The sequence below is a fragment of the Anser cygnoides genome, chromosome 7, assembly GCF_040182565.1.
Source record: "Anser cygnoides isolate HZ-2024a breed goose chromosome 7, Taihu_goose_T2T_genome, whole genome shotgun sequence".
In the NCBI taxonomy this organism is placed as follows: Eukaryota; Metazoa; Chordata; class Aves; order Anseriformes; family Anatidae; genus Anser; species Anser cygnoides.
The window spans coordinates 11,002,068-11,018,846 of record NC_089879.1 but is presented as its reverse complement, the minus strand read 5'-3'; the positions used below and the strand labels follow the sequence as shown (position 1 = coordinate 11,018,846).

The 16,779-nt window shown below is 47.6% G+C and overlaps 1 protein-coding gene across 2 annotated transcripts in view; it reads left to right on the top strand.

Moving 5' to 3' along the window:
* The window catches only part of MXI1 (MAX interactor 1, dimerization protein), a 52,436-nt gene extending 42,280 nt beyond the window's left edge, over positions 1-10,156 (top strand). For both annotated transcript variants that reach the window (XM_067000762.1, XM_013174544.3), the window contains exons 4-6: positions 4,763-4,877; positions 6,735-6,906; positions 8,279-10,156. In XM_067000762.1, coding sequence (XP_066856863.1) covers positions 4,763-4,877; positions 6,735-6,906; positions 8,279-8,442 — 451 coding nt within the window. In that variant the 3' untranslated portion in view covers positions 8,443-10,156. The remainder of the gene's footprint in view (positions 1-4,762; positions 4,878-6,734; positions 6,907-8,278) is intronic.
* The last annotated feature ends 6,623 nt before the right edge of the window (positions 10,157-16,779 follow it).

The following is a 16,779-nucleotide window of genomic DNA, read 5'->3' as shown; positions in this document are numbered from 1 at the left end:
AATACAGCCTCTGTCCTCAGCACTTGACTGGCTTTCAGTTTCTGATTCAGGTACTCGGCAAAATCTCCTCTCCTTTCGCTGGCGACAGGCGTTCAGCGAAGCGGGGGTCAGGTCCTTTAGCAGAGAGGGTTGGGTTTGGCGGAGGGTTAGAGACGAGCGAGGAAAAAAACATCATCATGTGATGGCTGCTCAAGATAAATGAGGCTCTGACCTGCGAGTTGCTTATAGAGGGAAACCATATTTTCCCCCATCTTCCCTGCCCTGCGGTTTTTGCATGTGTTTCTCATTACTTTTATCTCAAAATCGTTCTGGTCCAATGAATTATTGATGTGGGGTCACTTGTGTTTCTCCAGGAATTGCTTTCTTTAAGCAGCGATCCCTCCTGAATTTTTTAAGCAATCTATTAGCCCTGAAATCCAAACAAAGTTGGTGGTATCTAATTTCAGGGTTAAATCGGACTCAACTTTGAAAAGATGAAGAGGGAGGAGAGAGAGGAGGGCAGAGAGGGAGGCTGGTGATGATGTTCTTCTCCGTGTTAGGATCTTCCTTGTGCTGGTGCTTTTGGTGCTGCTTTTTCGTTTTGTTTTGTTAACTCCTCGTGGAGATCAAACATCTGATCTAGCTTCGGTGGGACTTGAGTGAATTCCTAACGCTGAGCACGTGCTGAAATCTGTTGAACTCAGGCCCTATAGACCTGCAGGCGTGGTACAACAGTATCTGGGAAACGCTTTCCTTTTCCCCCCAATGCTCTCTTTCAACATACAGGAATTGGAATTCAGCACTTGAGATGCCGCTGGCGGCTCGTGGGTTATTTCCTGCAGGAGGGGAGGCTTGGTCTGAAGATGGGAGCTTGGTGCGCGCCTGCGCCGGTGTTCTGCAGATGTTCGAGCCTTGATTCAGCAAAGTTTGTCAGCAGCGTCTGACTCCAGGAGAGCGCTGAATCTGGGAAACCTGCTGCTTCAGAGCTGAGCACGCACGTGTCTCTTAGTGACTTCTAGGCAGAGAAACTTTCTTGTTTCAGTTTCCATCGCTTTTGCCCGTGGTGGAAGAAAAAAGCCCTCACCGTAGCAGCAAAGCAGCTGCAGTCTCACCAGGGATGTTTACAAAAGCTGGTGGCTTTTGTGCCAAGCTTGCTGTGGTGCCTGGTGGGGGAGAGGATGAGCCCTGCCCCAGCCCCTCCAAAACGTCCCCAGAAGAGTGGGGTGAGGAAACGGGGAATTTTTTTTTGCACCCAGCCCCGTTCCTGCACTGCAGTCCAATGCAGGCAAAAAGGAGCCGGGCTCCTGCAGTGGGATTTGGCTGCGGGCTGTGCGGTGAGACAGCTGAGGCTAGGAGCAAAAAGCATGCAGAAATAAAGGTTTCCTCCCAGCGCTTTATATAATCGGAGCGGATGATGTCATTGGGAGAGGAGAGCAGAGCAGGCTGTGAAGTTGCAGCCCTCTGCAGCCAGGCAGAGCCCAGTGCAGGGGGAGGCGCGGAGCGAGAGCCGGGCTGCGCTGCTGGGGGCGCGGGGCAGAGCCTGGGGGCTCGGAGGAGGATGGGGGGTGTTGGGGGCTGGTGCAAGCAGGTAACCCAAACACAGAGGCTCTCACCCAGGCACAGGGTGAAAGAGGGGGGAGCCTCCTCCTGTCAGGTACTCCCCAATTCCCTCTGCGTGAGCCTGGTGCTTTGGCACATCCAGCACTTACCTGTGCTCAGCGGAGGACAGGTAAGGCTGGGGGGGCCTGATTTTACCAAAGCTGCCGAGGCAGGAGGAAGGCCTCTGGCTTCTCCCGTCTCCCCTGCAGCTTGAGTGCGGAGGCTTCAGCCTTGCCTGAAACTGCAGTTCTCCTCCTGCCCTCCTCTGCCTTCCCTGGGACCAGCGCAGTGAGAGGCAGCAGCGCTTCGCGCCCAGCCTGAGTCGCTCCTCTGTTACACAACAATACGGGCATTTAGGCTTGTTTTCCCAGATATTGGCAGATGCGTCAAATATTGGCATAATCCAGTGGTTTACAGGGGAAGCCATCGGGCTCTGTCTGGAGCCTGCACAATGCCGGCATTTTCACTGAGCCCAAGAGCCTGCAGCGCTGCTGAAGCCACGTTGCAGCTGAAGCCAGGTAAACAAGGGGAAGGAAAGGTGTGCCTATCAGGGCGTGACCTTGGGATTACAGCTGCTCAGGTACAGCTACGGGACTTGATAAGAAAGATTAATAGCTTTGTGGTTGCTCTCTCTCTCTCTGAACCAGATGCAAACAGGAAAATAGGGACCGTGTGCGCTGGGGAGGCAACTTTCTGCTGGCTTGTCCAGTCCTTCTGAAGACAAGCCCTCCAGATCTTTTGTCCCCTCTCTGCCCTTGTTTGCAGGGCACGGTGACTTCCTTTGATCCACCGTGGTCCTGGGGCACAAGCCGAACTGATGGGTGGCCGTGCTTCCAGTACCTGGTGCCGTCCTTTCAGCCTGTGTCTGGGCGATCCGGCGCGTGCTCGTTCCTGCCCAGAGCTGACCTCTGGTCCCCAGGGCCTGGTTCCTTGTGCGGGGCCTTCCCCTGTTCCTGGTAAAAACCCCGGAGCTCAGGCCGTAACGTGCTGTGCGTTTCTCTCTGCGTTCTGGAGCTGCTGTGATAATTCGACGCTGGTCAGGCGTTGATTCCCCAGAGCTTTGGTTTTCTGCTGTGTGCACGGTGCGTTTGTTACCAGCGGGTCAGGGCGAAGTCCCAGGCCCTACCCGCGGCAGGTGGCGCGTACCCAGCCCTCTGTGCGGTGGCAGTGGCCCTGCTCTCAGCCCCCAAATCTGCTCACATCCCCAGCTCCGCTCCAGCGGCATTTCCAACTGGGGCTGATCCTGCAGGTGAGGCGTTTGGCTGGTGCTTGCACTCGTGCTGTGCAGGGACACGCCGCTCCATGCGGCAGCCTGGTGGCAGTGCTGGGGCAGGTCTGGCTTGGTGGCTCGCCTGTGGGCACTCAGGAAATCTGTGGCACAACCAAAAATCGGTTCAGAGACCCAGAATGTCCTTAACAGCACGACCTCCTCCTCCTCCTCTCTCTGGCTGCCAGACATCTGAGCAGTCTCCCCTGGGAGGACGCGTGCGGCGTGCCCCAGCAGTGCGCTGTCATTGCAGGCCCTACAGGTACTGGGCAAAGCACCTGGGGTGGGTTGGGTGCACGCACCCCCGTTCACCAGCCTGTATGTTGAAAAGGGGCTTCCAGGTAGCTAAAACCCAAACTTGTGTCAGCCATATGGGTTTAGTGTCAACACAGTTTGCCCTGGAGCAGTCCGAGGAGGAACAGAGGAGAGTGATGTGATTTTCTTCTGTAGTTGTTTGTTTGGTTCTTCTGATTTTGGTTCTTCCCCCCCCCCCCCCTTCCCCAGTTGTTAATATTTAATGAAAAGCACATGTTCGTCAAGGCCCTTGCTGCTCATACGCAGCCCCGTGGCTGTTCTCGAGACAGAATGATGGACCCTTTGTAAAGAGATTTATAATAGAAGTACTGAGGGGCTCCCAGCCCTAGCACCGCCAGCGAGCACTCCTCGGTGCTGACAGTTCATCAGCAAAACCCCTGACCCTTCCACCCTTAATCATCCTTGCTTGTCACTGACATAATTGCCTGATTACAGACTCTTCTCCCCCACCCCTTTCAAACCGGGAGCAATGGTGAATTTGAAAAACAAATGGAAATGAACTGTCCGTGCTCTTTATTTTTTTTTCCCCCTGCATTGAGACGGATCGGGCTAAGATGCAGTTTCTTTGTGTCTGAGCGGGGCTTGGGATAGGCTTTCAGGACTCTTTTGCACCGGTGTTGCTTGCATGTGAATGGTGAAGCTGATGTCATTGTGTTATTGATTGGGATGACAAGTTTGGACATAAATCATTAATGTCTGGGAAAGAGAGAGGGAGGAGAAAAAAGGCAACCCACGAGATAGTTTTCCATAAATCTGGTGTTGGTCCCTGCATTCGTGATGCAGAGCAGGATCGGCAGGAGCAGTTCTCCTGTGCAGCCTGAGGACGACGTGCTTTGCCACTGCTCCGGAACCATTTTCCCCACGTTTCGTATTCTGCAGAAAATGGCTCAGGCCATCAGCAGTGCTGTCGTGCTTGAAATTGTCTTTGGAGATGTGGTCCAAGGTCAGCAGAGTGCCCAGGGAAGGGCTCTCGTGTTCCTGCAGACCTTGTGCCCCCAGCACTGTTTGAGACCTGGGTCCAAGGAAGGAGTAAGGGTGCCACGCTTGGGAACCGCAATCCCTCTAACTCTCTTAATTGCCAGCAGGGATCGTTTGGGTGCTTTGGGCTAACTGTTTTGCTATTTCCTTCTTCGAATTTTGTGCAAAGAAATGCTAGAGATGTTGCTTGGATCATAGCAAATGTCCCTGAACCGGCAATGCACAAGCATGCCGCGGGTAGCAGTCATTCCGAAGTGCCTCCACAAACCTTCTCAGCACAGCAGCAACTAGCTGAGCGAGAGGTGAAGCCTACAAGGTAATCGTACCGTTTGTGCCTGTGCCTTTTCTCTGCACAAAGTCCATCCATTGAATCAGATTATCAGCTCAAACGGCAAGAAAGCAAACAGCGGCTGCCAGAGGTTAGCAATCGTGCGAGTATTGGTGAGCAGCTGCTGTTTGCGGTGTAAATAGGTCGGCGGCAGCCCATCCTGGCACCTGCGGGGAATCTCCTGATGTGTAGAGAGAGGAGGAAGCGTGAAAAGTGCCTCCTAGAAGGGAGGCAGAGAAAGAAATGGTGTTCCCTTCCCGAAAGCACGGCTCTGATCTCCTCTTCTCCCCTTACAGCCGAGCTCACCTCCGCCTGTGTCTCGAACGCTTGAAAGTTCTGATACCGCTCGGACCAGACTGCACCAGGCACACGACGCTTGGGCTGCTCAACAAAGCCAAAGCACATATCAAGGTAAGAGCTGCTTCTCCCAGCTGCTTTCTGGCGGGGCTGGTTTGGAAGTGCAATCCAATAGCTCGCTCTTGCTGCCTAGAGGTTAACTCTGCGTCGAAGGAGACCGAGGTCTTTCCTTAATCAAATAAGCACATAATACCGCGAGTTGGAAGGGACCCCCAAGGATCACAGAGTCCAACTCCTGGATCCACACAAGACCACACAAAAATCAAACCTTATGCCATAGAATCACAGAATGGTTTGGGTTGGAAGGGACCCTAAAGATCATCTAAGTCCAACCCCCTGCCAGTGGCAGGGACACCTCCCACCACACCAGGTTGCTCAAAGCCCTATCCAGCCTGGCCTTGAACACCTCCAGCAATGGGGCAGCCACAGCTTCTCTGGGCAGCCTGCACCAGCGCCTCACCACCCTCTGAGTGAAGAATTTCTTCCTAATACCTAATCTAAACCTACCGTTTTTTAGTTTAAAACCATTCCCCCTTGTCCTATCACGACACCCCCTGACAAAGAGTCCCTCCCAGCTTTCCTGCAGGCCCCCTTTAGGTACTGGAAGGCTGCAATGAGCTCTCCCCGGAGCCTTCTCTTCTCCAGGCTGAACAGACCCAGCTCTCTCAGTCCCTCTCCATAGGAGAGGAGCTCCAGCCCTTTGATTATCTTCATGGCCCTCCTCTGGACTCGTTCTAATACTTCTAATACTCATTCTAATTCTTAACTACTAGTAGTACATGTTGATATGTTAATATACATATATATCTAATTATTTACATTTTATGTGTGTGTATATATATATAAAGCAACAAGCAAGCATTGTCTCTTCGGTTAATCATTTATCATTACTACAAGCCACATTGTTAGGAGAGTCCATAAGGAACTCTGTTAATTGTGGAAATGATTGATTTGGAAAGCAGGAGCCTTATTCTGTATCGTCATCAGTTGTTGACAGCAACAGCTCTTACGAGAAAAACATACCTACTGTTGAATGACCCCATTTTGATGGGAAATGCACCTTTTCTTCTGATGTGCCAGTGAGTTTCCATTGCCAAAACATTGGTGCAAATCCCAGGAGGGTAAGCCAGGGCTGGCTTGCTGAAGTTCCGTGTGGGAGCCAGCCAGCCAGCCCAACACTCATCTAGTTTCACTCCTGGCAGAGTGAAGCACAAAGAGAAAACGCAGCATTGTCAATATCTGGAAAAGGCTGGAACCCTTTGTCACAGCCCAGGATAGTGGGAGGGAGGATGGGTGGCGAAGGAGAAAAAGCCCTGCTGAAGGGACGGGGTTAGCCTGAAATGACTCCTCCTTATGCAATGTGCTTGTCCTAGGAAACAAAGAACAGTGCCCTGGTAGATTTCCCAGCTGTGATCAAAGAAATCTGTAGTAGGTTATGTAAATCACTTACTAAATAGAAAACTGTTTCTGAGAAATCCTGCTAAACCATGCAGCAAGGAACACGGAGCTCCCGGGGCACGTTTTTATGTGACAGCTGATTTTAACGCTGGGTTGGTTTGGTTAAGGGCATCGAGGCCCCTTTGTGGACAGATGTGGTAATGCAGGGGGCTGAGCTCAGGCAGAATGGCCCACAGTGCTACGGTTCCTATCGCTTCCTCTGGAGAGGCTCTGTCTTCAAAGCCTTTTGATACCAATGCATGTGTGATTTATCAGAGCCTGGGAACAGGAAGAGTTGTGAGGAGACAGCACAACTCCTGGAAAGGGGAAAGCAGCTTGTTTCAGTGCTCTTTTGCAGCTTAAATCCTTCAGGGGCCTGGGAACGTCTAAGTAAAGCAGGTGGCTGGACAGTGGGGGTGGGAGGGAAGGAGAAAAGAATGAAACCTATTACTGAGCCATATTTGATCATGTCAGAAACTTGAAGAGACCGAGAGGAGAAGCCAACACCAGCTTGAGAACCTGGAACGAGAACAAAGATTCCTAAAGAGAAGACTGGAACAACTACAGGGGTCTCAGGAGATAGAGCGAATACGAATGGACAGCATTGGATCTACCATTTCCTCTGATCGCTCAGACTCGGAGCGAGGTGGGTGTCACTGAGCTGGCAGGGAATCCCCGGGACTCTGAGAAGAGGGGGCAGGGGGCTGATCCATTTCTTGTCTCTCAGCTACCCCCTTCTCTCTGACTTCTGCTATTTAGGCTACTGATTTTGCTTACACATGTACTTGCATACATATGCACACACTTACATACAAAAAGTTTTGCCTTTTGTTTGAGTTACAGTTAAGTTTGGAAGAAGTGTTGCCATTGTCATCTCAGGATGATTTCGGTGGCATTTAAAGTGATACTGCTTCTCTGAAGAGCTCTCTAAAATACGAAAGCATCAGTTACGCAAAGTAATTTGCAGTGGTCACAAGATGGTAGATAAATACCTGATGTTAAAGATGTTATATGCATTGTCCCTTTTTTGTATCTCTCAGCAACACAAAGAGAATATCTAAGAAAGATATTATTGGGGCTGGAGCAGATGTTGCAAAGCAACTTCTCATGCTCTCCAATATATTTCCTGTATTTGGGCCTACCGTGGCATAACCAAGCAAACTGTCTCTTAAAACTCCAAGAATCATTCTACCACCAACCCCCTTTCTTTTCCAAGCTTCCCATACTGTTCATCTCAGTTAAAACTGGATAGAGATGGTCTGAATGGCTAACTGAATTCAGATAATTTTCTTTTTTGAAACACCTCTGCTGTGGATCCCAGGTGGGCACAGTAGATAGCTTGATATTTACTAACAGACTCAAGCATGCCATGTAGTTCGGGTTTGAGTCTACAGTTTGGAAAAAAAAAAAATCCTTTTGGAAAATTCCTGAATGCTATGGAAATCAAGATAATCTGCTTTCTAATACCCTCTTAAAAACAGGATTTAAGCTCTTAGGTCCACTCAGTAGCTCTGAAAGTAACTCAGACCCTCATCTTAATGCATTATAATGCCCATTATAATGGGTGGTCCCACTTTTGGCAAAGTGATATCAATCGAATAGCATGTTACAGGTAGGGGTAACTTTAGGGGTGACTTATGCTCTATTTTCTCTCTTGTCCTCTGTTCTGTCTGTGTTTCTTTTTTGTTGTTGTTTGTTTGTTTCCAACACGGGGGTAATACCGTTCCAAAGAACAGAGGCAGAGTAACAAGTTCAGTGCATGAGATGGCCCACTTATACTGACAGTGTGTTTTGCATTCTGGAGGAGTCAAGCCCCTTTGCAAAGTCCCTGTGAAAAGCTCCAGGCTGGTAGCTAGTCCTTTCCCAAATCATGTCCATAGCCTATCCTACCCCAAGGGAAAACACCGAGAGTCTTCCTGCCAGGCTGCTGCTGCAGTGACCTCCTGGCAGCTGGCTTGAAGGAAGCAGTTGGGTTTGTGATGCTAACCTGTGTGTGTTTCTCTCATTTCCCTTTTTAGAAGAGATTGAAGTGGACGTTGAAAGCACAGAGTTCTCCCATGGAGAAGTGGACAATATCAGCACAACCAGCATCAGTGACATTGATGATCACAGCAGCTTGCAGAGTATTGGGAGTGACGAGGGTTACTCCAGCGCCAGTGTCAAGCTCTCCTTTGCTTCCTAGAACCAAGTGAGATGACAGTGCAGGGCGAAAGATTTCACTGGGGTGATCAAACTGGGTCCTAGATGCCAGTATCCTCTTTCAGAAATGACACGTTGACAGCTAGTCCTGAAGAGACCTGTAAATAAAACCTTTGGGGTGAGGGAAGAAACCCACGTGTTCATTTGGTCACATTACCAATCCCAATTCCTGCTGGCCAAAAGTTAGACCAAACCCTAGTCCCATTGAAGTCCGTGATGTCCATTTGTTTCTGTGGGACCTGGATCTAGACCTTAGCGATGAAACACTTTGTTTTGAATTTCTTTGTTTGAAAGAGGATACTAGAGACTCATCCCTCTCTTTCTGTCATGAGATCTGAGAAATGTCAGAATTTCTTACACTGCATTCAGGTTGAACAACCTTGTTTAGGCCCTTCTGAAGAGCTTTTGTGGTCCTAAAAGGACCATGTCCTACAGTTTATCACAATCCAATGCTGTCGTAATGTAATAGGAAATCTGTGAGGGCATAAGTAGCCTAGAAACAACAACAGTAATGATTAAGGTCTCATTCTGTGCCCAGAGAGAGGGGCAGTGAAAAGAGATGTACAGGAGAGAATACCATTCAGCTCAGCTTTCTGTTGGACATCATTTAAAAAGCAAGTACCTCTGACGCGTGGCTAAAGCGAGGGGTACACGCTTGTAATCTACCAGCACATCATGGGCTGTGTCGTGCTGTGACAGCGACAGCAGATCTCCCGGTAGATGCGTGCCCACGCGCAGGCACACAACCAGCTGAGGGCAGAAAGAAACCAGCACACACGAGAGGCGATATGCCAGAAAGTCGTGCCCAGATACTGAGCCACTATGACCTTTTTATTTGAAGAGATTTTTTGATAAACGTTTGTAAATGTGTTGGGAGGGAAAACACCCCAAGTCTGATGCGTCTTTTTAGAGCTTGTCCATATTAAACCTTAGATGTCTTTTATATGAATTTACGCCATGAGAAGATCTCTGTTTTGATGAAGCACTTGACCCAATGAAATGCAAAATGCTTTTTGCCGTGCACATAATGGATGAAGGCTGTGCTAGCTGGAGAAGGCCAAGTTCGGTGAGGGTTCCTTTGGTTTTCTTTTTAGAATCATTCCCTCTGCTGACTTTTGAAGTTCCAGTCCAGTAGTTAACCTAGTTAAGCTCAGCACGTCTCTCACGTTAATGTAATGTTTTGACTGCACGTCCTGTTCCCAAGGGCCTTGCCATCTTACCTGTGCAGGTGCTGTTAAGAGCTATTCTAGCAAATGTTTTCTAATTTTCTCAGAGATGAGCATTCTAACCTGCACTTTGAGGGCTTTGCTGTTTTTTATTTTTGTCTTTTTAATGGCCAGGATTATTTCGTTTTTTCCAAGTTTTAAAAACCTTGATAGAGTCCTCACCTATGGCATTGTTTGAAACTTTGTATATCCTTAAGTAATTTAACTACCCCTCATTACTAAGAAAAGAAGAGGAAAAAAAAATGCTTTATAAAATTCATAACTTATTGCTGATTTGAATGGGTTGTTAATTTCAGTCCTTTAGACTTTATTTTATTGTTTTAGGTAGGGTTGGGCAAAAAGAAGTAAATAAAGTAAATAAAAAATAAAGACAACCATATTTAGCAGTGCAGTGGAATTGTGTTTAAATGTTAGCATATGGTCCCCATTAAAGTAGCACTTTAACGCCATTAAACATTTCTGTATCTGAAATGAGTTGTGTTCTTCCATCTTGGTCATTCGTATCACTTCAGCTGACCCTTTGTTCTTCTCGTGCCCTTTGATCCTGTGAAGAGAAGATCCTGAGTGGTTCTGCTGTCGAGTTATGCGTTACGGTGAATTGCCTCTGTTTAAATATTCCCCTGTGTCCCCCACTCTTCTTCAAAATGTGTTGTCCCTTGTTAAGAGGCACAACACCCGTGCTTGAGTAGAGAAATAATCTTTCTGTGGCTGTGATGAACTATTTCTGGTTTTGTGTGGTTTTCTTTTTCTTTTTCCTCTATTTTTATTAATTTGTTTATTGAGTCTGGGTCAGGTTGCTGTTGTTAAATGTGTTTTCACTCGTGCGTATGTAACACAGCACATCTGTTCTCCTTCCTTCTGGGAGGTGACCTGGCAGGAAGAGGAGCCTGTCGCAGGCTGAATTGAGCTCCAGGTTAATTAATAGGGCCCGAGGGTTTTGGAATAAGAGCACCCCTGTGTTTGGGGTCCACATTATCTGCAGATGACAGGAGTTTGGGACAGTCTTCTGAGTGATGAAGAGAGGAAAACTTCAGCTCTAACAAGGCCTGACTTATTCATTATTGCTCTACCTGAAAGTGTCTTTATAATAATAACTGCTAAAGACAAGAGTTAGGTTGCTTTGGTGCTGGAGGGTTCGTTTTGGCAGGTCATAGCAGATTTCAGGTAGTGTTTGAATAGTTCTTGCTCGATGAAAACATTTCTCTGGCTTTTTGAGGTTGTGTTGCGCTGCATTACTGCACTGCAGGCTTTCTGGCCTTTTGTGTGCTTGCACCCCACACGGTCTGTAACGCTCATCGTGTCAATGTGTTGCTCTGGGCTGTTACACCGAACGTTCAAGGTGACGGATGGGCTCAGAGAAGTCACTATCAATTACTTTTAGATGATAGTACAGGCCAATCAGTACGGTTATGCCGGCTATTAGTTAGATGATCATAATAGTTCCTTCTGCTCAAAAATGTATGAATCTCCTGAATTTTCCCCATTTTGGCACGCCAAAATAGCCCGGTGTCCCCGATCTGCTTTAAGATCATGTCAGCTTTCAAAGTGTCCTCAACTTTCTAGTAGCAGCTCTGAAATCTTGTGAAGGAGTAAGTATCCACAGGTGCAGACCCAAAGCCTTGAGGGGCAGGTCTGTCATCCTTTGGAAGCCCTCACATTGCTTAACTGTGAGAGAACCCATAGAGCAAGTCAGATTTATGGGTTTTCCTCAGAGAGGTGCTTGCAGCAGCTTTCTGTCCCTCTCTTCTTTCTTGGGTGCTGTTCTGGGAAAGAAGCAGCTTTCATACCGGTGGTGGAAGTCATCTTCGTGGTTACCCAGATGTCACCTGAACGTGCTGTATAAAATTCCACAACACAGAATTCAGGACAGTTTTGTCCAAACTCACTTTTTAAAATGAAAATAAAACAAACAGTTTTTTTCATTCACCTGACAAAAATAATGAAAGCATGTTGCTGATTGGGTTTCCAACCCTGGTATTTTTTTAATGTATGGTAGTGAGGGATTCATGCTGCCTCTGAGGCCCCGTTTCGCTCCTGTGCGAGTAAGGTGAAACCCTTCTCTCCCAGTCTCCTGTGGCCCTAGGTGTCGGTCCACTACATTAACTGTAGCTCCATCCAGAATAATTTGTATTCTTACCACACGGTACTGTGGGCACGGAATCATGTTTCCTTTTCATCCTTGCAAAATTGAGTGAGATTCTTTCTATGGTTTTCTTCATGCATGCTGTTGTTTTTGTGGTCTGTTTCTGTTTGTGTTAAAACAGGAGCCCTAAACCTGTTTAATTTTACAGGAATACGCTGCCTTTCCCTATAAAAGAGAGTCAGATGTGCTTCCTTCAGGCAGCTTGCCCACGCAGCACACACACGTGCACACACACACACACACCCCTCCTTCGTAAGCTCATTCTGGCAAGTCCTTCCCCTGCAAATTACATCTCTGATGGGTTCTTTTGCTACAGACAAACCCATTAAAAAGACCATCCAGCATTTCCCTCCTTGTGACACAAGCGCATTACAGTATGTCATCTCGTGTCTGCACGCAAGGTGGAGATGGCTATCGGGCTGCATTTGTCACGGTTTTCCCGGGGCGAGTTGTCACTTGAAGGTCATTTCGCTGTCCCTTCCATTAGAGGCATGTCACTGACGGAAGGTGGTCGCAAATCTGTCTGTCTCAAGAAATCTGCAGGTCAATGGAAATGGGGTTAACTGCACATATGGATCATTTTCCAGGTTTTGTCGTTGTGCTTTCATTTGGTTTGGTTCCTAATGTCCAGCTTTTCTGCTCTTTGTTTGCTTCTACATGCTGCTCCCTGTTTGCAGGCTGTGTTTTTGTGTTGCTCTGTTGAAACTGATGAAATATTTGGATATTTGGCTTCAGTGGAGGTGGGATCCATCTTGTGCACTAAATAGAGAATCTTATTTTCCCCATGACTGTAAGCTTTTGTTGTTCCATCTTTCTGGTACCACCTGTATGTCATTGGAAAGAGAAATTTAGGTAACTCCCTGGAAGATGGTGATAAAAAATACGACTTTATTCTGAGTTTAGGGAGGTTGGTAATAATAATAATAAAAAAAAGTCCATAAATACCAGAATAAAGTCTGATTTTTTTTCCTGGGCCTTTGTCTTGTGGGCAGATTCTCTGGTGAGTGATAAATTGAGCACTCTGACAGAGTGACTGAAACTCCTCCGCATCTGAGATAAATTCCCTGAATTGTCCTGTGGACCCTGGGGGAAGAGGAGTGCATCTCTCTTCCTCTCTGTTCACCAGCCTGTGCAAAATACCTCAAAAATGAATGCTGTTGCAAATACTGATGTGCTGTCAGCTCTGCTTGAAATGGGCCGATAGAGCTGAGCGATGGTTGGAAGGACGGACGTAGGGCAGGAGAGTGGCTGACTGACTGCACGCGCGGTGTTTTCCTTTGGAGGTACGTGTTCCAGAAAGGCCTGCAGATGGTATGTACGTACTGCTCGTTTATTTCCCCCTGAGAAGAGGACTGGGCTGTGTAGTAGGCAGAAGGAGGAATACAGAGGCTATGGGTATCGGTGCTATGGCTGTGCTACTGAACGCATGGTTTTTAGGGCTCCCGTCTGTGGTGTTGCTGTGGTCCACCACAGCTGAGGAGTTACCTGAAAGGAGGGATGCTCCTTTTGGGGTCCTTTGAAAAAGGCCGAGCAGGAGGAATTACTGGGCAGCCCCTGGGAAGGGTGGCTGTCCCTGTGAGGTGTGTGCTGCTGTCGGTGATATTTTAATGTAACACTATGCTACCGCATTGGAGAACGCCGGCCCCTTTGGTGGTAGCACACGCGTGAGGCCCAGAGCCAGGGCTGCCCTGGGAAGGGGCAGCGGCTGTCCTGTGTGTGGGCAGAGCTTCGGGCCTTGTGGAGCCTTCTGTGCGCCTCCGTAGCGCGGTGGGTTTGTGCGTGTGTGGAGGGAAGGGAAGGAGCGGGGAGGCTGGCAGCCGAGCTCAGCAGGAGCCATTTTGTACACGCCGGCCCACTGCGGAGGGGGCTCGTGTGAACTTTGCCTGTTGGGATCCTCTGCTAAGTAATTAGGCCAGATGCAGATCCAAATCCGTGCTTCTGCTGAAAAAGGGGCTCCACGCCAGCTCCATGGGACCGCGTTAGATAGCAGAACATTTCTGCGCGTGGCCTGGTGCTCCCAAACGTCCTGCTGCCCGGGGTGAGCTGGTTCACGCAGCCTTTAACAAGTCACCATCTTGGTTCTGTCCCCTCATCCGTAAAACATGGACTGTAGTCTGCTGTGCTGCAGCCGTGCAGCGAGGCTGCACTGTAATGTGGCATTTACTCTGAGGAAACAAAGCGCTGCACAGGATTTATGTCAGCTCTCAGCTGGGTGAGGGAAGGCAGCTGCCTCAGTGACTTTCAGGGGAGCATGGGATGGTCCCAGCCAGCGCTTGTAAGGCCGTGAAGTGTGTTCACAGGCTGGAAGCGTGTTAGCTGAGTAAAGGGATCAAGCAGAGAGGAATGATGAGTAAAAGGCAATAATACTAATCCGACCTCCAGGCGTGCTCCCAGTTTGTTGTTTGTTTTTGCAATAGGGTTCTCTGGGATGTCTCATCGTGTGGATCTGACTGATGGGTATGGGTCTGGAGGACACTGGCATTTCCTATTTCCTTCCAGCTAGCAATAACTCTTGCGTGCCTCCTCCACAAGGTGATAATTACAGGGATGGCTTGAGAGAAGACAGGTTTAGTGTTCATCTGCTCTTCCCTGCTGTGATTCCTACTGAAAGACATGTTAGTGAGCCAGAAAGCCACTCCATGCGTGTGCTGTCAGCTGTGGGCCAAATTGTCCCTTTTAATGTCCCATTGGGTTTATGAACGTTGCAGCAGGGCTGCATTTCAGAAAGGATTAGTTTTGATTGTGAGGGACATTACAACAAAATGGGATAAACCATCAAAGCAATTTAGCAATGTTATGGTGTTTTCAAATGTGGTTGCTATTCAGAACATACAGACTTAGCGCATTCCTTGACTTGGGCTACCAGCTAACTACCTAGTGCTTAGTGTAGCTAAGGTTAGGGAGGTCTTTCCATTTAACCCCTTCTCGAAAATACTTGTCTCAAAATAATGAATTGTTTTGAATCTCCTTCTGGAAGGCTTGGTGGGGAAATGTAAAAGCCTTCTGCTCTTCTGGAGTAGAGGACAGCTAGACAAAACCGTACTTGTTGCCTTAGGGAATACCTGTGCTCTGCGGGAACTCGCATCACCTCAATATAGGTGAGAGCAAGACATTTCCAGGCACTTTCCATTTCCATCAGCATTCATCATGGGAAAGCTTTGCACTTCTGTACGGACTGAGGAATCATAAAGCAAGGTGAGTTCAGCTTAGAATAATTCCTTCACAAGGGGAAGTTGTCCTTTTGTGTAGCTGTGCCTTCACTGAAATGTCAGAACCTCTAGAGTCAAGATGAAGTTGCTTAATCGGGTCATGTGTTAATAGGTAGCTAGCTTGGGTATAGGGCATGGATGTTTACCAGAGCTGTGATGCAAACTGCCTTCCTTTTTGCCATGTAATTTAAATGAGGCTTTTTAGCAATGGGATAAAGCTTGCACCAACGCTGCAATGCAAACAGCACCCACCACCAGTGCCAAGGTAGTGATGCTTCTGTTGGGGCTGACCCCAGAGCATTTTCAGTCACCCCATGCTCAGTGTAACTGCTCTAAGACACACAAATGGTGGCTGGTCCACAAAGTACTGCCAATGTGCCAGCTCAGGCTAGTAGAGAAAAGTCAAGGGGAAATATAGAAGTTTACCGTATCTTTTTTTGCCTTCCAAACACCTCCAGCATTGAATTGCAGTTGCTGAAGACCTTTGTATTTCCAAATCTCTTGGAGGCCAGACAGCTTCAGAACTAAGTGAAACAGCAGCCTCAGTGGAGTTCCGTGACCATGAGCCTTGCATTGGTCAGTATAATTCCTCTCTTACCTCTCTATACTTAATGTCTCAAGTCACTGATTAAAAATCAGTAATATCTCTAAAAAATGTAACTGTGATGGCAACATTCACAGCATTTAATATTGCCACTCTTAAGACTGTACTAAATGCTTACAGTGACTTAGGAGTCTCAGATTTGTGCTGTTCTAATTTCCCCAGTAGATTACCATTTGTACAATCTCAAGATTGTGCTAGATAAACTATTTTCTATAGCAATTTGCTTTTAAGAGGAGACATGTCCTATAGTGCTCTTCTTGGGCATTAAAGGAACAAATCTGTATTCTGACACAAGAAATATTTTTCCAAAATGTCTCTAGCTCAGCATTTTTGCATCTAACTTTTATGCTTAAAACTACCTCTTCTTCCTTTTGGTATTTCTGAAGTACTGGCTGCTTTATGGTAGCAGTTGCTAGCACTGGGGTAGATACTTAATCTGCTGAGAGGCCCAGAAGTCAAAAACCACTTCAGCTGTTGTAAAGAAAGGAACTTCTGTTGTTGTTTTGGCAATCACCAGTGATGCTTAAAAAAAAATTAATTCAAGCTACATTATTGGGACTATGCAGTTAGTGGCACTGTGCTACAGAATGAGGGAACAGCCATTTAATCAAGTGCCATGAGGAATGGCTGTAGCCAAGATGTCAGTTTTAGGGGGTTTGGTTTGGTTTTAAACAAGTGATCTTAAAGTTATTCTCTCTTCTGTAGAGTGGACCACCCCAGCCATAGTGGTTGTTGTGTGTCACAAGCTATTTCAGGTGAGGCACTTGGGGGAAGAAAGAAAAAAGTATATGTAGCAATAGTTTCTGTAAGCAGCATTTCTTCATGGTGCCCAACAGAACTACAGCTAAGTTTAGTAGGCAGCCCAGGTTGTAAGAGGTGCTTTTTTCTACATCAGGCCAGAACAACCGTATTTGAGTTCTGTTAATTTGGGCAGGGAAAGGATCAGCAAAAACCAAGCCCATAAGCCCAAGTTCACCTTGGGCTGGGCTGTCACAATAAGGGAGGGCTGTTGCGTTCTGGTGACTTGCTGTAACCTCAGGTTTGTTTCAGAACTAGGGAACAGTCCTGTGATAGACTATTTGTTACACTTACTGCAAGCCAGAGTACATTATTGTATGGTTTAAGTCTTTCCCTAAAA